Source organism: Scleropages formosus, chromosome 25 (assembly GCF_900964775.1).
Source record: "Scleropages formosus chromosome 25, fSclFor1.1, whole genome shotgun sequence".
Lineage (NCBI taxonomy): Eukaryota > Metazoa > Chordata > Actinopteri > Osteoglossiformes > Osteoglossidae > Scleropages > Scleropages formosus.
In genome coordinates this window covers 10,765,323-10,781,001 of record NC_041830.1, presented here as the reverse complement: position 1 = coordinate 10,781,001, position 15,679 = coordinate 10,765,323, and the positions used below count along the sequence as shown (strand labels likewise).

Here is a 15,679-nt window from a genome sequence, read left to right as displayed (position 1 = left end):
TTTGTTTTCCCTTCATCACAGTGACCACACTAATGGCATCCAAACTGTCCTGAGTTCCAACTGATTATCATTATTCAGATGTAATAATTAGCCCAACGTTGCAGGATTCATCTATGGTGGATCTTACCGGCTCTCCTTGTCTGCATACATCTCCATGTGGCGGGGGTTGATGGTGGGGTCGATGACCACCCATGAGCCTCCTCGGAGCTCAGCCTGTGGAGGGATGTAGACCAGAACTGGCTGGTGGTACTCCCTCAGTCCGTCCACAATGTAGGCCCCGAACTTCAGCACCTGGTCATACATGTCTGGGATGGAGGAGCACGCGACATTACTGGACACTCATACACACACACACACACACAATTAACCTCTTTTCATAATCACAGTTGCACTTTGCAGTGCTCTTAACACACAAACTTAACTCCTGCGGGTTACAGTTTGCAGCTGCTAACGGATCTTATACACACATACCTTTCATTCCCCCAGAAAAGCCCCTCCAGTTGGCGAACACCATGAGTGGAAGACCTTCCCGGTTCAGATCCTTGATAGCCTGCGCTGTCTTAAAAGCTGAGTCAGGAAACCACACCTGACCAGCCTGTTGGATGATCTGAGAGTTGGATATGAGAGAAAGAGCGAGAGAGAGAGAGAGAGGGACCCGTAACTGCCTGTCTCACAAGCCAGCTGCCCGATTCTGTTTGCATGTAATCTGTGTATACATGTGAATGTGTCCAACAGTATGTATGGAAATGACTGCGTCGAAGTAATAGATTGTGAGCACTTACCTTTGCTTCAGAGTCAAGGTTGGCGGGGTCGGCTGGGATCGACAGTTCCACGGACCTGGTTTCCACGGCAACCACCCCGGTAGGTATTCCTCCAAGCCTGTTGTTGAGGAAAAAGGTCAGGTACCCAAAAGTTGTGGATTCAAATCCCAAAGTGTGCATATGGTATTGGCACTGAGCAAGGAAAGTGTTTAGCTGAGAAATGTGTGAGTACTAAGAAGTAAAAGCACGGAGGTGGGGGGGTGGGCTGGAGACAGTGGGAAATTACAGAGGTTTATTCATGCCTACCTGGCTCTGCCCACCACTACGCTCTGTGCCCAAGGCTGCATAATCTCCATGAAGGAGCCATGGTCAAAGAACCCACTGATCCATGGGCCCTTGGGGTCTGTAGAAACAAAGAAATGGAACATCTTAATTCCTCAAATACAGTCAGAAACCCACAGCGAATAGTGGGGACTGGAATACAGAACTTCCTTTGTTCATAACTCCAAAGTTACTTGCACCACTAAGTCACAATCAATAAAAAGGTAATAGTAAACATGTTTTTTTAAAAATAAAATTTAAAAAATTAAAATAGCAAAAAAATTTGCCCAAAGTCCTACCCTATGCCGATAGCTGGCTGATTCAACCACTTAAGAATGTGCAATGTTAATCATCTTGTTATTGTTCACATACACTCACGAACAATAAACATGTACTGTAAACAATATTCAAGTGAGTTGAACTAAGGTGGTCCCACACACTTATTTTGTTTGGGTGCTCTTTACCGCCATCTGTCAGGTTGAAGGATAAATGTGTTGCACAGACAGAAATTTTAGATCTGTGCTAAGGGGTGAAGGACATGTACTTACTTGGGTTGGGACGGCCAGCCAGCATCCAGCGGGGGTCATAGGGTGCCTTGGTGGGTACAAACTCCACTGGGCGATCAATGGGGTCCTTAGTGTTCAGGATGGGAACCGGACTGGTTTTGCACTGTGGAAGACACAGAGTGAGACAATGCGAGAACACAGAGGGATGAACGGTTGATGTCAGGTATTTCCTTTAAGTGGGGTGTCTCCAGGGAGGAGGGTAATGGTTACCTTGGGCATGTAGGAGAGCCACTGCAGCAGGGTGTAGACACCTTCAAAGTCATCACAGACAGTGCTGTGTGTCACACCGTTGTTGTGCATGATCTGTACCCCACCCAGCTGGTTGTTGGAGGTGTACACCTCTCGTCCCAGAACCTGTGGAGAACACACATGAGGGCAACTTTACTTCCTCTGGATCCCATTTCCTGTATTCCACATCTATTTTTCTGTATAGATATACCACATTTCAGCTCTGAGGCTTCAGCATGAAAATATTTGGTTCATCTAGGACACAATGGCCAAAGAGAATCTTGAAAGGTATGAACAGGGAAGCCAACCTAGTGATGGAGAAAGCAACCACAACCAATGAGAAATTAAAGACAAGGGAGGAAGGACCAACCCCAATGAAAAAGGAGGACTTAGCCCAGTGATGAAGGATGGACCCAACCCAGTGGCAGAAGAAGGAAATCAACCCAGTGATGGAGGAAGGGCCCACCACAATGGAGAAAAGGATTCAATCTAGTGACAAACGATGGTCTTAACCCAGTGACAAAGGATGGATCCATCCCAATGGCAGAGGAAGGACACATCCCAATTAAAAAGAAAAGGATTCAACTCAGTGATGAAGGATGGACCAACCCAAAGATGGAGGAGGGCGCCACCTCAATGAAAAAAGGACTCAATCCCATGATGACGGATGGACCCAAGCCAATGGTAGAGGAAGGAGTCAACCCTATGATGGAAGGGCTCATACTAATGATGAAGGGAAACCAATCCAATGATCGAAGATGGACCTTTCCCAGTGATGAAGGACCCATGCAGCAATGGAGGAGAGGAAAAAAAAAAAAACCCCACATAACCCTAATAATAAAAGATGAGCCCATAAAGTGATGATTAAAAAGGTCCTAACCACTCTGGGTCATGGAAAGAAAACTACATTCCACTGACACCCCCCCAACCCTCAAAATCTTTAAAATCCACCTCAAACATTACTGCAGTCCGGCACACGGCAATACGCATTGTGTACTCAAATTTTATAGCAATGGCTGCTTGTTTTTGCTCACTGAGTAAGATGGCAAGAAGCAGTGGTGGATTTATAACGGTGGTGTGATAAAAGGGGAAGGAAAAAAAAAAAAAAAAAAAAAAAAAAAACAGTCCATTAAAATTTCATACAAATGATCTTAGTGTCCTTTTCCCCAGCTGCCTGGGGCACTGCGCTATTACTATGCAAATAACAAACCTCTCTCGACACCCCAGCTCCTCAAGGGAGGGACGAGGGAGAGAGAGGGGTGCACATATAACAACAACCACACACCGACAAAGACACACGGCAACTTCACCGAAATGTGTCCGGTACTACTGCAGAGATGCAGGCGTTACCACAGTGACAGACACCCCCAGCTAATGAGTGTCAGTAATGAGGTTCCGCATGAAAATACCAAACCATTAAGTGTATGATTAAAGAAACAATCTCTCTGCGTCACGGGCGACGGAGCGCAGAGCAACACCAAGGGTCAGCCTCTCAGCACTGAGTTGAGTGGACAGAAACCCTCTGACTGGCCAGGCAGGCTGAAGCTCCGATCTACTGACTGTAACCATGCTTTGCTTGGCAGGTGGGCAATGTCTGCACCTTGATCATGTGGTGTGGAGGCGAACCAAACTGCTAGCTGCTCACTCAAGCTGCTTTACAAGACAATCAAAGGACCTGTTCCCAGAACACCTACAGAACCTGATCACTTCCTGCACCCCAGCAAGAGCACTATGCTCCTCCATCTTTGGCTGTTTGATGGATCCAATCACAAGAGGTCTAAAATCGAAAGTTTTTTGGTTCTTGGGTTTGGTCTCTATGTGGTCGAACAAACTCCCTCTACCTCTCAGAATTGCTGTTCTCCTGACAGCTACACAAATGAGTCCAACACCATCTGCTATAATTATCTGTGAATTTGCTATTTGAATGTCATTTCTATAGGCAGCTACTTGAGGGATGTGAACCAGTAACATGATGGTTTCTGAAAAACAAGCTGTGTGTCGATAATCCAGTGTTTGTATCTAAAGCTCTTCATCTGTTGATGACTGCAAATGTCTCTCACCCAGGACACTGACCTTGTTGAGTGCTCCAGCTCCAGTCAGGATGATGTGGGAGTTCTCCACCTGGATGGTCCGCTGGCCCAGCCGCACCAGGTACGCCCCGATGCCGATAGCGCGGCAGGTCACCTGCACAGAGACAGGCGTGATGGCATCAGGAATGTAGATGAACCTCGAGCATGTGTGCACGCACAAGTGTGTGAGCTCACCAGGTTCATGGTGATGACCTCCTCGTAGGCCAGCGAGGACTCCCCTGCAATCATCCCAGAACCCCGCAGATTCTCCACGCCAAGCCCCTCTTCCTTCCCAATGATATCAGTGATCTTATACCTATGAAGATGTTGTGAACACTTCAGTCACATTGTTCACGTACAAAGGAGAAAACAAGAGCTTATCTCCTGGATCTGGACTCTATAACCACCTACAGCATGTTGACCGCAGCCAGGGCTTACCATACCAACCTCAACCAACTATGCACCCATGTAAACTAACACAGATCAGAACAAATGTTATGGATGAGGCATGAGAGTGCAGGTCAAGGGTCACAAGGCATCACCTTGACTCGCCCTCATCCTCCACGTGTTCGCAGTGCACCGAGTTCAGGGCTGAAACCTTCTTGTAGTCCTGAGGGGTGAGGTACAGGTACTTGAAACCCTAAAAAGTAGATGAAGAGTGGGTTTAGTGAAAGGAAAAACTGAACCCAATATAACCTGGTTCCCACTTGACTGAGGGCAACTAATTCCCCTGTGGAGCTGCACCGTATCTCTGAGGACTGCTCCCAAGCCTGGCACACCTGACCCCCGTCCTCCAGATGCTCACTTTGTAAGGGTCGGAGGGATCCTGCCATGCTACGTGGAACATGTGGCGGATTTCTTCGGCCAGGCCGATGCGCGCGCCGCTGTTAGCGGCTATATAAATGCGAGGGATGCCGTTCTCACGAGACATCTCAGAGGCCTGCTGGAAGAGCACGTCCTCCTGTGGGCCGAACGAGCCGATCTTGTGCGTGATGTCGTTGCTGATCGCGATGATCTCGCGTCCTGCTGGGTACTCGGGGGTGCGCAGAGTCATCCACCAGGCCACCATGCCAATCTGTGTGGTGAGCAGACATATACCCACAGAGAGCTTTACTTGTATGGAAAAGTTTTCTTGCTAGACTCCACCCACATTGGTATCTTTTTGGGTTTTTTTTTTTGGCAGATCCACAGTCTCTGAAGCCCCCTACTGACCTCATTTCCCCCTGGCAGGCGGTTCATCTGCACCAGCTGGCCCTGGGGATCCAGCACCAGCTCCCGGAAGGTAAGAAGCTCAGAGGGTTGGGGGCAGGGAGGGAGGTTGGCGTAGGCCTCCATGGAGTGCCACAGCTTCTTGAGCGCCTGAGGGAGACAGAAGCAGGGAGAAGAGGAAGCTGTAACCATAGAAAATGTCTATTTTACATGTATTTCCCACAATTATATGCATTACAGGGAAAGTTTCACCATGTGCTGGCTCCTCTTGTTCCAAATGCTTGAGGCATGAATTTGCATTTTATTCATTTAGCTGGCCCTTTTCTCCAAAGTCCCTTACAGCAGTAAGTTACTTTGTGATTTACCCATTTATACAGCTGAGTCATTTTCACAGCATCAGTTCAGAGTAAGTACACCCTGAGCACGGGTAATGGAGCAGGAGTAGCAGTTTTCGAAATAAATCTCTGGAAAGTATATCCAAAGAACTACGCATGCTTAACTGGTAGTGTAGTGGTTATAGCCACTGCCTTTGGATCCAAAGGTCGCAGGTTCGATCCCCACCTCCAGCTGCAGTCACCCTAAGCAAAGAACTTGCCCTAAACTGCTCCAGTAGAACTTACCCAGTTCCCTAAAATGGGTAAATAATTGTAAGTAGATCAACACAGTAAATTGCTTTGGAGAAAAGCGTCAGCTAAATTAAATGAATAAATGTAATCTGCTTTGTTTCACAAATTTATACAACATTCTCAACTCTGGCTCACTTGCAGACAACCTGGAGAGAGATAGCGAGGGTGATATCCTGAGGATGCTTACACAGCCAGGAAGAGTGAACAGGTCATAAAATCATGAAAGCATGTCTCGGGAGTTTTAAATCACCTAAGAAGCTTAAATCCAATCATGTGACACTTTCTTCGCCAGCGCCACCATGCTGCAGCCAGGCAAAAAACGTTTTCTAGTTCGTTCATTTTTAATTTGTTCATTCCTGTTTTGGAAAATTTGCGACTGCAGAGAAACGAACGTGAGCCGTGTTTACCTTCCTAAGTGGTAAACAGCACCCCAGCAAAATAAGAGTGTCAGAACGCTTAGTCTCACATCCAGTGTCGGTGATCAACAAATGCTGCACGTTTACTGAATAAATTTACTAACAATGAGCACTGGAAAAGAGTTTGTAGAAAGAGTATTTTTTACCTTCAACCATTTTAGCCTTAATTTTAATGTAATTTGAAATTAAGAACTGTTATAACCTTTTTTAACCTTATTACAGGAATATCTGGGATATTTACAGGACATAACCTATAAATAAATGTATATTATGGAGCTTCTGTTTGCAGCTTAGTGGCGAAAGTGACTTTGGAGGTGCATACGAAACAAGAAGTATTGCTCCTAATAGTGTTTATAGGCAGAGGAGTATTTGGTGCAGTATATTGGAGGGAAGGGAATCTACGTCACCCCTGTACCTGTCGGAACATCTCTGGGAAGTCGTACACGTAAGTGGTACCCAGAGTCTGTGCCTGGAAACGCTTGGACTGCAGCAGGTCCTTGGTAACGTACGGGGTGTTGATGAGCATGCCGTGCAGGGGGCCTTGCTTGTCCCCATAGGCCTGGAACATGATCTGCAAAGAAAAAGCAGAGAGATGGGTTACACTGACTATGGGAGGGGCCGAATCACAAATTGGGGGGGGCCAAACTAATTCTGAGAAGGAGCTGAATGACAAAGGAACTCAAAGAACATATGAAAAAGAGGAGAATGGGAGTGCATGGGATTATGTCAGGCACTCAACATGCAGACAGCAATGGGAGAAAGGGATAATAAAAGGAGGCTGCACAAAGGAGCCACGAGGGATTCCATAAACTGTCCTGCCACCTTGTGTTCAATGTGGACAAATATCACAAAAAAAAAAAAAAGAAAAAAAAAAGTGTGCCACTCAGTAATAAAGCAGAATACATTGTCACCTCATTGAGGAGGTAACAAAAAAACCTACCCTGGGGCTACAGTGCCGGGTGTTAATGAGTACCGCCAAATGAAGCTCTTCGCTAACAAGCTCCTTGTTTAGCGATTTAAACGAGAAGAAAATTAATGTACCATTACACTTTGGATAAAAGAGGACATCTGAAGTAGTCAGAGGTAAAGAACTTGTTTAGTTAATATCACCCCCATGTACTTTTCGGCGGGGGATTAATGTGACGGTTCTGCATGAGGAGGCGCGGGGCTCCTGAAACTGAAATTAACTGTTCCCTTGAAGAAAGTGCTTAAACCACATCTCTAATCCAGCTGTTCATAAATGGGCTAAAGCTGGTGCAGAGCTGCTGTGGATGGAGGTGTTGGCCAAGCGAAAATGAATAATGTGATGTCAATGGTGCGAGTCTGTGGTGATCAGCAGCTAGCAGCAATGTTAGCGGTGCTGCCAACTACGATGTAATGGGCAAAGATGATGCTAACGCACTTACTTCCTCCCCTGGTGGTACAAAACAAAGCGAGCAAACATGGTTAACATCTATCCAACAGAGACTGGCCCAAGGGAAGTCTGATCAGGGAAAACAACACCTGAGATGCCGCTCCTACAGCTACACAACATGCTATATGGATATGCAGAGCAGATGACTTTAAAGTAGAGGTTCAACACCAAACAAATTGATTTTTTTGGTATGGTGTATATAAGTTTGATTTCACAGATGGTCCTTTACTTACGACATATGCAACTTATGACAACCCAGACTTACAACGGCTCTCCCATTAACGTTACATTATGTTCGAGTTCAGATGTTAGCCTGTAACATCTAAGGGCAACCACTTCATCTGCTGTAGGATAACGTCGGCTGGCTGCATGCTTGTCACTATCTGGGTCTCGATCAATCTTTGGATGTTTAGCAGTGAGTGTGTTTGTGTACAAATCTTTTCTTTGCGATTCCCTTCAAGTTAATTTCTATTTAAAATGCTGCCCAGTGAAAAAGTGAGTGTTCTGGTGGGGCTAAGAAGAACAAGCAAAACAAAATAGGTTTAGAAACTGAAATAATTGTGCAGCAAGAAAACATAACACTGTACTGCATATTATTTCAGTATTGTTTCAAAATGAATGTGTGAAATTAACAAAAAATATACAATGAAGTCCTGTTATAGAACACTGCATTCATGAATGTTGTTTCGATATCCTAATGGTTTATATAATACAGTATGAAAGGATTTTTAATGACAAAGTCTACTTGCAACGAGGTCACCAAACCCTGTTGTAAGCGGAGGACCACTTGTGTAGACCACAACCTCTGATCTATATAAAAAGCCCTCATCAGAGCCTTCACAATGTTATCTTTGTAGAAGCATGGTGCATGCTGGGAGCTGTGCCCTGAGGTGGGTGCTGTCCAGTATGGAGTTGGGTAAAGGTGACTGGATAAGAGATGAATGAGTCCCACCTGTCCTGTGCGGGAATCGGTGACCTCTTTGTACAGGCTGATGTCCAGGTAGTAGCCTGACTCGTTGGTGAGGAAGAGGCGGATGGGGATCTGCTTCCCTGTAGGCGTCAGCCGGATGTTGATCTTCAGCTCAGCTTGCAGAACACGCAGCTTCCACAGCCGACTGCCGTAGCGCATCACCATGGAGCGCACAGACTCCTCAATCTGGAGGGTGGAGATGGTATAAGGATCAGATAAACACCAGCACACACATACACAATACAATATTGGGTTCTCTGCCTATTCTTCTATCACAATTCTGTGGTGGGGCAAGTAAGTTGGAAGGGGTTCTGGGGCAGTAGATCAGGAGTCACAGGTAAAAGAGTCCTGACCAACCTTGGAGGGGTCCATGATGACGGTGGGGACGAAGTTGAGGAAGATGTGGTTGCAGTCGGTGCGCACGGTGGTGTTATTGAAGGCTACTTCCAGCTCATCCATAGCCTCCAACAGCAAACGCTCAGCCTCATTGTGTAGGTACTCAAATGAAGCTTCCTGAAACACACATGAGCACAGAAGAGGCTTAGGAAGGGAGGAACTGGAATCAGAGGGGTTTTAGGTGGCTATAAAAATTATGGATTTGAGTTGAGATTGTTTGAAGTGCCTGCATCTATAATTGGCTAGGTTGGAGCAGATAGAGATGGACTGGCTAGATCAAGTCTCTTTGGGTTTTGATTGGTTTGAACAACAGCTGAGCTTGAGTTGGTTGGATTAAGAATGATATGTTGATGACAGATTGCTGGGGTTCAATAGGCTGGAGTATCATCGGGGTTAGGGTTGTTTTAAGGAGGTGGGGCTGGTGGTTGGATTGTTTGGAGCAGGAACTGCTGAGGGAAAAATGGCTGTATAAAGTATATAATTGGGGTTGGATTGCCTGGAGCAAGAAGATTTAGCTTTGGATTGGATGGAGCCAGTGTGGTTGAATTGGTATGATCAATTAAGGTTGAAGTCAGACTGGTTGAAATAGGAAGGGTAAGAGTCGGCTAGGCAAAGCCAACTGGTGATAGAGACAAACCCACCTTGGTAACCAGGTCTGAGTGGCGGATGATGGCGCGCACAAAGAAACGATAGTCGGTGACCTCTGTACCGACTTCCACCCGAGCAGCACCCAGGTACAGATGCATCTTGTGGTTGGCGCAGGGAATGGCGGTCAGTGCGAAGTTGCGCATGCGGTTCAACTCTAGCTGAAAGGCCAGCGCGGGTTCCAGGTGCCGATAGATGCGGTCCTCTTCAAACTGGGTGTATACATAAAATGAGAAACTCGTGTTACAGGAAAACCACCATTCACATGCCCCACGAAGCATAACCCTACTGTACTGGCAGAATGTGATCCAGATTCAACCAAGAATTCTGTATGGTTCACCAGAGGAACTCAATGCTACAAACTACAACTGACCAAACACTACTCACAAACACTAACGCAAGCCTGACTGGAATCCTTGGTTTGGACTTGGAATCAAAATTGGAGGACTGAAACCTGTAGTTGCACTTTAAACTGTAAGCAGTATGATCTAGGTCACCAATCACGAGACAATTTCATATAGACAAACAATGAGCGTTAAAGTAATTTTCTTATTTTTAAGCACTAAACTCAACACAACCTCTTAAACCAGGGTTAACGTTAATTTTTTATATAGTCTTTGTGTGATTAATGTCATGTGATCAAGGATGGCTATCTTCAAGGCAAAAGGACAAAAATAAATTAAAATAAATGCATGCTACAGAGGATCCCGAAACACCACAAATCTATTCATGATTTGTAAGAAATACAAGTCTCTACAAGTTGACCGGAAGTCAAAGATCTGGACACAGCAAATTAAATAAATGGAGCCACATTGCATTAATAGAAGTCATTCCTCTAACAGGGAATTTAATTAAAATGGTCATATAAGAAGTTCATTACTTCACTTCTGTAATGAGTTTTATAGGTGCAGCCTTTGGGCGGGGGGGAGGGTGGGGGTTGTACAGGGACGGTATTTCTTTCCTATTGTATTGACTCCTTTTTCAGTTTGATTTTAAAAAAAGAAAATAAAAAGGGTTCAGATTTGTATGATTCTCTCCACCCAGAAAGAGTTTTGCTTCCAAAACTTCTGATCCCTAGGTGTCCCCTGAGAATCTTCTAGGTATCCCCTAAGTATGTGAGAAACATGTCAATGTTAATTTACGATTCTTTGCAAAGGCAGCGACACTCACCTTGTCTCTGGCACGGAAGGTGAAGAACTTGGGGAACTCTCTCTGAAACGGCACAAAGCAAAAGGTTAGGTGTTGCCTCACCTGTCATCTGCCACCTCCACCCTCCGTGGAGGAAACCGTCAGAGAAATGAGATGTAGGGCGAGACAGGAAAAGCAAGCTGGGACGCCAACTCCACCAACTCAGAAGTACTCACATGGAACCTCTGATCCACCTCACAGTTGACCTGCTTTCTGAAATCCTGTCAGGACATGGCGTATTGACAGCGACAAAGAGAGAGGACAGAGAGGACAGAGGACAACATGGCGAACTATGAGTAGAGAAATTAATGTCAATTACAAGACAGATCAATCAACACGATCAAAACACTGCTGCACATAAATTCTGAAGGGAAGTGATTGTTTCGATTAAAGAGATATTAATTAGAAAGCTATTTGAGGGGAAAATGTGGTGTTAATGACAATGTTATAAAACAAGGTCAAAAGTTCACCTTCTGGGCCACGAGGAAGGTCAGTCTCCGGATGCCGTGTTCAAACAGCAGAGATTTCTGGAAAAGATCAAGGTGGAACAAGAGTGATGACACCATAAGAACTGAAAACCCTAGACAACATCATTGTCAACAAGGCCATCAACAGCTAAGATGTTCCTTCACGGTCATCTAGAAGAGTGAGGGTAGGGAGCGTAGAGGGATGGACCACAACAGCCGGTGCTCGCACCTTGGACTGTGTGAACTCTCGGAACACGGCGGCCAGGCCGTCATCATCGATGTCCCCGTCCGTCTTGATGGCAATGTTGAGGATGTGGATGGGTTCGTCCTGAGTGCTCTACAAAGAAAAACATGCACGTAAGTCTGGGTCAGCCCCACTCCCATGTACTATTTCCTCAACTTATGAACGATTGAGTTATAAATTTACCTATTTCTGATGAGTTTACATCACGTTTGCTCAAATCTGAATTGGACAACTTTTCACCTTTTCTTGTGATTTCCAAGTTACAAACAAACTCAGTTATGAACAGAGTTCTGGCGGAATCTGTGTTTGTAAGTTGAAGAGTCAGTGTACTGAGTATTTCCTCATGTCTTCTGAGTGCTGATGCAATTTCATTGCCTGCACTAATTCATTTAGGGTTATTTCATGGTTCTCAGTCGTTTGCCTGCTTCAGCAGAAGATTAACACTGCCACCAATATTTCATTCTCTTTGGCATTTAGAGAACTATCCTCTTCCCATTTCTCATTCTCCATTTAATTAGCTAAATATGGGAGGGACCTTAAAAAAAGTCTAAAACTACATTTTCTGTGCAAATATGACAGGTGAATTATGTGGAAATTAAATAACATGTTATATTTCAACACACATCTCTTCTGCAGCCGATCAGATTTTTGTGACTCAAACTGTATAAATGAAGGATAAATTCTGAGTGCCCCCCCATTCCACCGTCACCTTGCTGTCATCCTCTCCATAAAGCACTGGGTTCCCCCCCTCGGGGAAGGTGGGACTGGGGGGTGGAGAGTCTGAGAAACAGCTCATAACATCCTTGATGTTCCTTAAGACATAGGGGAACGGAGAGGGGACACTGGGTCACACTATTCATCTATAGCATGCCTTATCATAATTGCCATCATCCTTATTATTATTATTATTATTATTATTATTCTGATTTTTATTCTTATTTACATTGCTGCTAGCTTAACAGATGTAGAAAAGCTGTTTGCAAAATGTCCAGCTGTGTGAACAAGCTGAGCAATAATGTACCAGATTTCGAACCTGCAACCTTCTGGTCAGCCGGACTCAACCCACCTAGTGAAGTCCTGGAACGAGCGGAAGGAGACCATGGCGCCCATGCGCTGGCAGGGTGGGGTGAAGGACGTGTCCAGGAGCACATCACTAACACTGGCCACGTGTGCCATGCCATAGTGGTTCAGGTTCGAGGAGAAGGACATCCTGGTGTAGCAACACAGAGACGGTTAAGGTGGGAAGCCCCACTGACATACTGCCACACCCACTTCCTCATTCGCTCAAAAAGCCCACATTCTCCATCACTCCTTCCCAAGTTGATTCAGTTCGAACCCCTCTCCCTGGTCCCTCCAGTATCTCCGCAGCAACATTCACTCTTAAAGGTGCAGCCAGTCCTTACTACTCTATAACTCGTATTGTTCACAACTCCAAAGTTACTTTTCCCACTAAGTCAGAATAAATTCAAGCTACCTAATTCAGAGACTCCAGTTATTTGCAGGTTAGGATAATAGCCTACACAAGCTCTCATTCATTACAGATTGTTGACAGATTCATCTAATAAACATGCATAACGTTCCTCATCTTGTTGCTCCTTGCTGTCCGTGATCATTACCAGTCAGCGGCTGTAAACACCGTGGAGGTGAGTTGGATTAAAGCAGTTCATGCTCTTATTATGTTCTTTACTGCCATCTATTGCCTTGGAGGTTTAAAACAGGCCATGTTCCCTCAATAAAACACAAAACGTTCAGAAAATAAATCAGTGAAGAAAACGTTACTAAATTTTTAAACTGGAAACTGTTGGTATGTATCTGGCGCATAAAGGTTATTTAGGGATTCAACGTTCTCGGCCTCAAACCCGATACATCACCTGCGCAGGTGAGAACACTGAGGACAGAAACTGCATCACAATCTCCTCTACGTGGGACTTAAGTGACACTATCTTCATCTACTTTCAGCACTTCTCTCTCTCTCACACACACACACACACACACACACACACACACACACACACACACACACACGGCAGAGCTATGGGTCGAGCACACGACAGTCACTTTCACACAGGAAAAATTACACAGAGGAACCACGGGACACATCCCCAGTTGTAGTCCATTATCGTATTACCCACAAATCCACACAGACAGACCTCCCACAACCCCACACCTACACACAGACAGGTGGCGAACCAGCGTGCAGGCCTGAGCCACGACGGGTCTCACTGGTTCCCCATCAACAAAATCAAAGGCCAGGAACAGCACTACTCAGTTACCATCGGCAGCATGATCACATGGTTGAGTCCCACACACACTGATCGATGGGTGGTGGGGTCAAAGTTCCGGAAGAAACCCACTTGTTTAGCCTGAACTGAACTTTTCCATCAGTGCAGCTCAAATGTGAACTGAGAACAATGATGGTGCGAATTTAGTGGAGTTGTGAACACACGCGACCATGCTGCGATGTGCTCTAACAGCTGACACGGACCTTCCTCGTTGAACGGCGATAGAAAGAATGTGTACTGTACCTGTTTAAGGTGGGGATGTTGCCCCTGCAATCAGACAACACAGATTACTGCTTGGTTAGTGGCAGGCAACAGCGGGGCTGGCTGTCGATATATCCAGCGGTGTGTGAGGCTGTCCTAGCTGTGGCTGTGCAGGGGCGAGATGCTTTAACTGCACACACACCTGGGCCCAAAGCACCTGACTACCAAAGCGCCGGGCACACAACGGTGACTCGGACTGGCACCACTGGGGGTTACTGGGACAGTTACTGTGATTGCAGCGGGCAGACACAGGACAGCCTCAAAACACACACAAGAAATCGACAACCGCTCTCCCCTTTCACATGCATTTATACCTCCTTTCCCACGTTTACACTGGCCTTCCTGTTCCCCCTCCACGTCAACAAGGGTGTCCCAACCTGAGCTCCAGGGAGAATGTGGCTCAGAGAGACGGGACAAACCTTGGAGAGCTTCCTTGAGCAGCACACAGATACAAATACACACACGTACAAAATGCAGACAAGCGCAAAGATGCAAAATCTTACATTTATAAATAAATGGGCTTGACAGGTTTTTTTTTTTTTTTGTCCATTGGACAGGTACATTTTACCTGTACCAGCATATCTGGAACCCATCCATTTTTTGCACATATCTGAACATGTTAAAAAATACCTACTAGTAGTCCTCAACAAATGACACATACGACTTTTGACAACCCAGACTTACGACAGTGATCCTGTCGACTTTATTGTATTACGTTTAAGTCCCCGACGTTTGGTCTAATAGCGACCGCATCACCTGCTGTACCATATATCAGCATATTTCGTATGGACTCAATGTGTCCTCAATTGTGCTTTATTTGCAAAAATGTTGTTTTGACTTACAGAACATTCTAATAAGTGAAAAGGAGGGTGTTCTGGTGATGCAGAAATGAAAGTTAAAGACAAGAGATTTAGAGAACAAAGTCAATAGTGCAGCATGAAATTACTATACTGTGTTTCTATTATTATTATAACATGAATAATCTGTGAAATTAGTTTTAAAAAAAACCCTGTTATACAAGATAGGACTGATGGATGTTAATTATTTCTATATCCTTAGGGTTTAGAGTGTGAAGGAGATTTATAACGTATAACGAGGCTGTTAGAACAGAACCCCATTGAAAGGCAAGGACTACTTGTATGTGTCTGGGAATAAAATATCTTTGTAAACTAAAGGTGATGAGGGTATCATGTGAAAGGAAGCACAATAATAGAAAGACTCCAATGTGTAGAAAGCCCCAGTATCTTGCCCAACAAAGGGCTCTATTTCACTTTATTTTTTCAGCACATTATTACTTTTTGGGTAATGTCTAGCAAGAAAATTATTTCAAAATGGAAATGCAAATGACACAATTAGTGACATCACACTGTTTCTTTACAATGATGGCAGTTGTCATTTTTGCATCGAATTTCGTAATATTTTGCCTTAATCTAATCAGAGCGATTGTAACTGTCCAAGTATGAAATTTTAAGCTGATTACAAGTCGTGGACCGCTGGACAACTGCTGAAGTCAAGACCTGATCTACATTTATGCATTTGTCTGTAACACAAACTGTCAACACACACACACATGCATACACTAAGACACAGGGACAAAGACACACACACACTTTGTA

General features: G+C 45.0%; 1 protein-coding gene across 3 annotated transcripts in view; it reads right to left on the bottom strand.

The window, feature by feature from the left end:
* The window catches only part of acaca (acetyl-CoA carboxylase alpha), a 35,057-nt gene that overhangs the window by 4,271 nt on the left and 15,107 nt on the right, over nucleotides 1–15,679 (bottom strand). For 2 of the 3 annotated variants that reach the window (XM_018731246.2, XM_029249070.1), the window contains 22 exons: nucleotides 14,046–14,069; nucleotides 12,587–12,730; nucleotides 12,230–12,332; nucleotides 11,506–11,613; nucleotides 11,280–11,336; nucleotides 10,986–11,030; nucleotides 10,792–10,833; nucleotides 9,618–9,833; nucleotides 8,938–9,093; nucleotides 8,563–8,766; nucleotides 6,612–6,767; nucleotides 5,158–5,304; nucleotides 4,751–5,020; nucleotides 4,488–4,585; nucleotides 4,141–4,261; nucleotides 3,950–4,060; nucleotides 1,859–2,002; nucleotides 1,631–1,751; nucleotides 1,068–1,164; nucleotides 783–879; nucleotides 472–607; nucleotides 128–305 (listed from right to left, as the gene is read on the bottom strand). In XM_018731246.2, the coding sequence (XP_018586762.1) occupies nucleotides 128–305; nucleotides 472–607; nucleotides 783–879; nucleotides 1,068–1,164; nucleotides 1,631–1,751; nucleotides 1,859–2,002; nucleotides 3,950–4,060; nucleotides 4,141–4,261; nucleotides 4,488–4,585; nucleotides 4,751–5,020; nucleotides 5,158–5,304; nucleotides 6,612–6,767; nucleotides 8,563–8,766; nucleotides 8,938–9,093; nucleotides 9,618–9,833; nucleotides 10,792–10,833; nucleotides 10,986–11,030; nucleotides 11,280–11,336; nucleotides 11,506–11,613; nucleotides 12,230–12,332; nucleotides 12,587–12,730; nucleotides 14,046–14,069 (2,775 nt within the window). The remainder of the gene's footprint in view (nucleotides 1–127; nucleotides 306–471; nucleotides 608–782; nucleotides 880–1,067; nucleotides 1,165–1,630; nucleotides 1,752–1,858; nucleotides 2,003–3,949; nucleotides 4,061–4,140; nucleotides 4,262–4,487; nucleotides 4,586–4,750; nucleotides 5,021–5,157; nucleotides 5,305–6,611; nucleotides 6,768–8,562; nucleotides 8,767–8,937; nucleotides 9,094–9,617; nucleotides 9,834–10,791; nucleotides 10,834–10,985; nucleotides 11,031–11,279; nucleotides 11,337–11,505; nucleotides 11,614–12,229; nucleotides 12,333–12,586; nucleotides 12,731–14,045; nucleotides 14,070–15,679) is intronic. The other variant, XM_029249069.1, reaches the window with a different exon arrangement.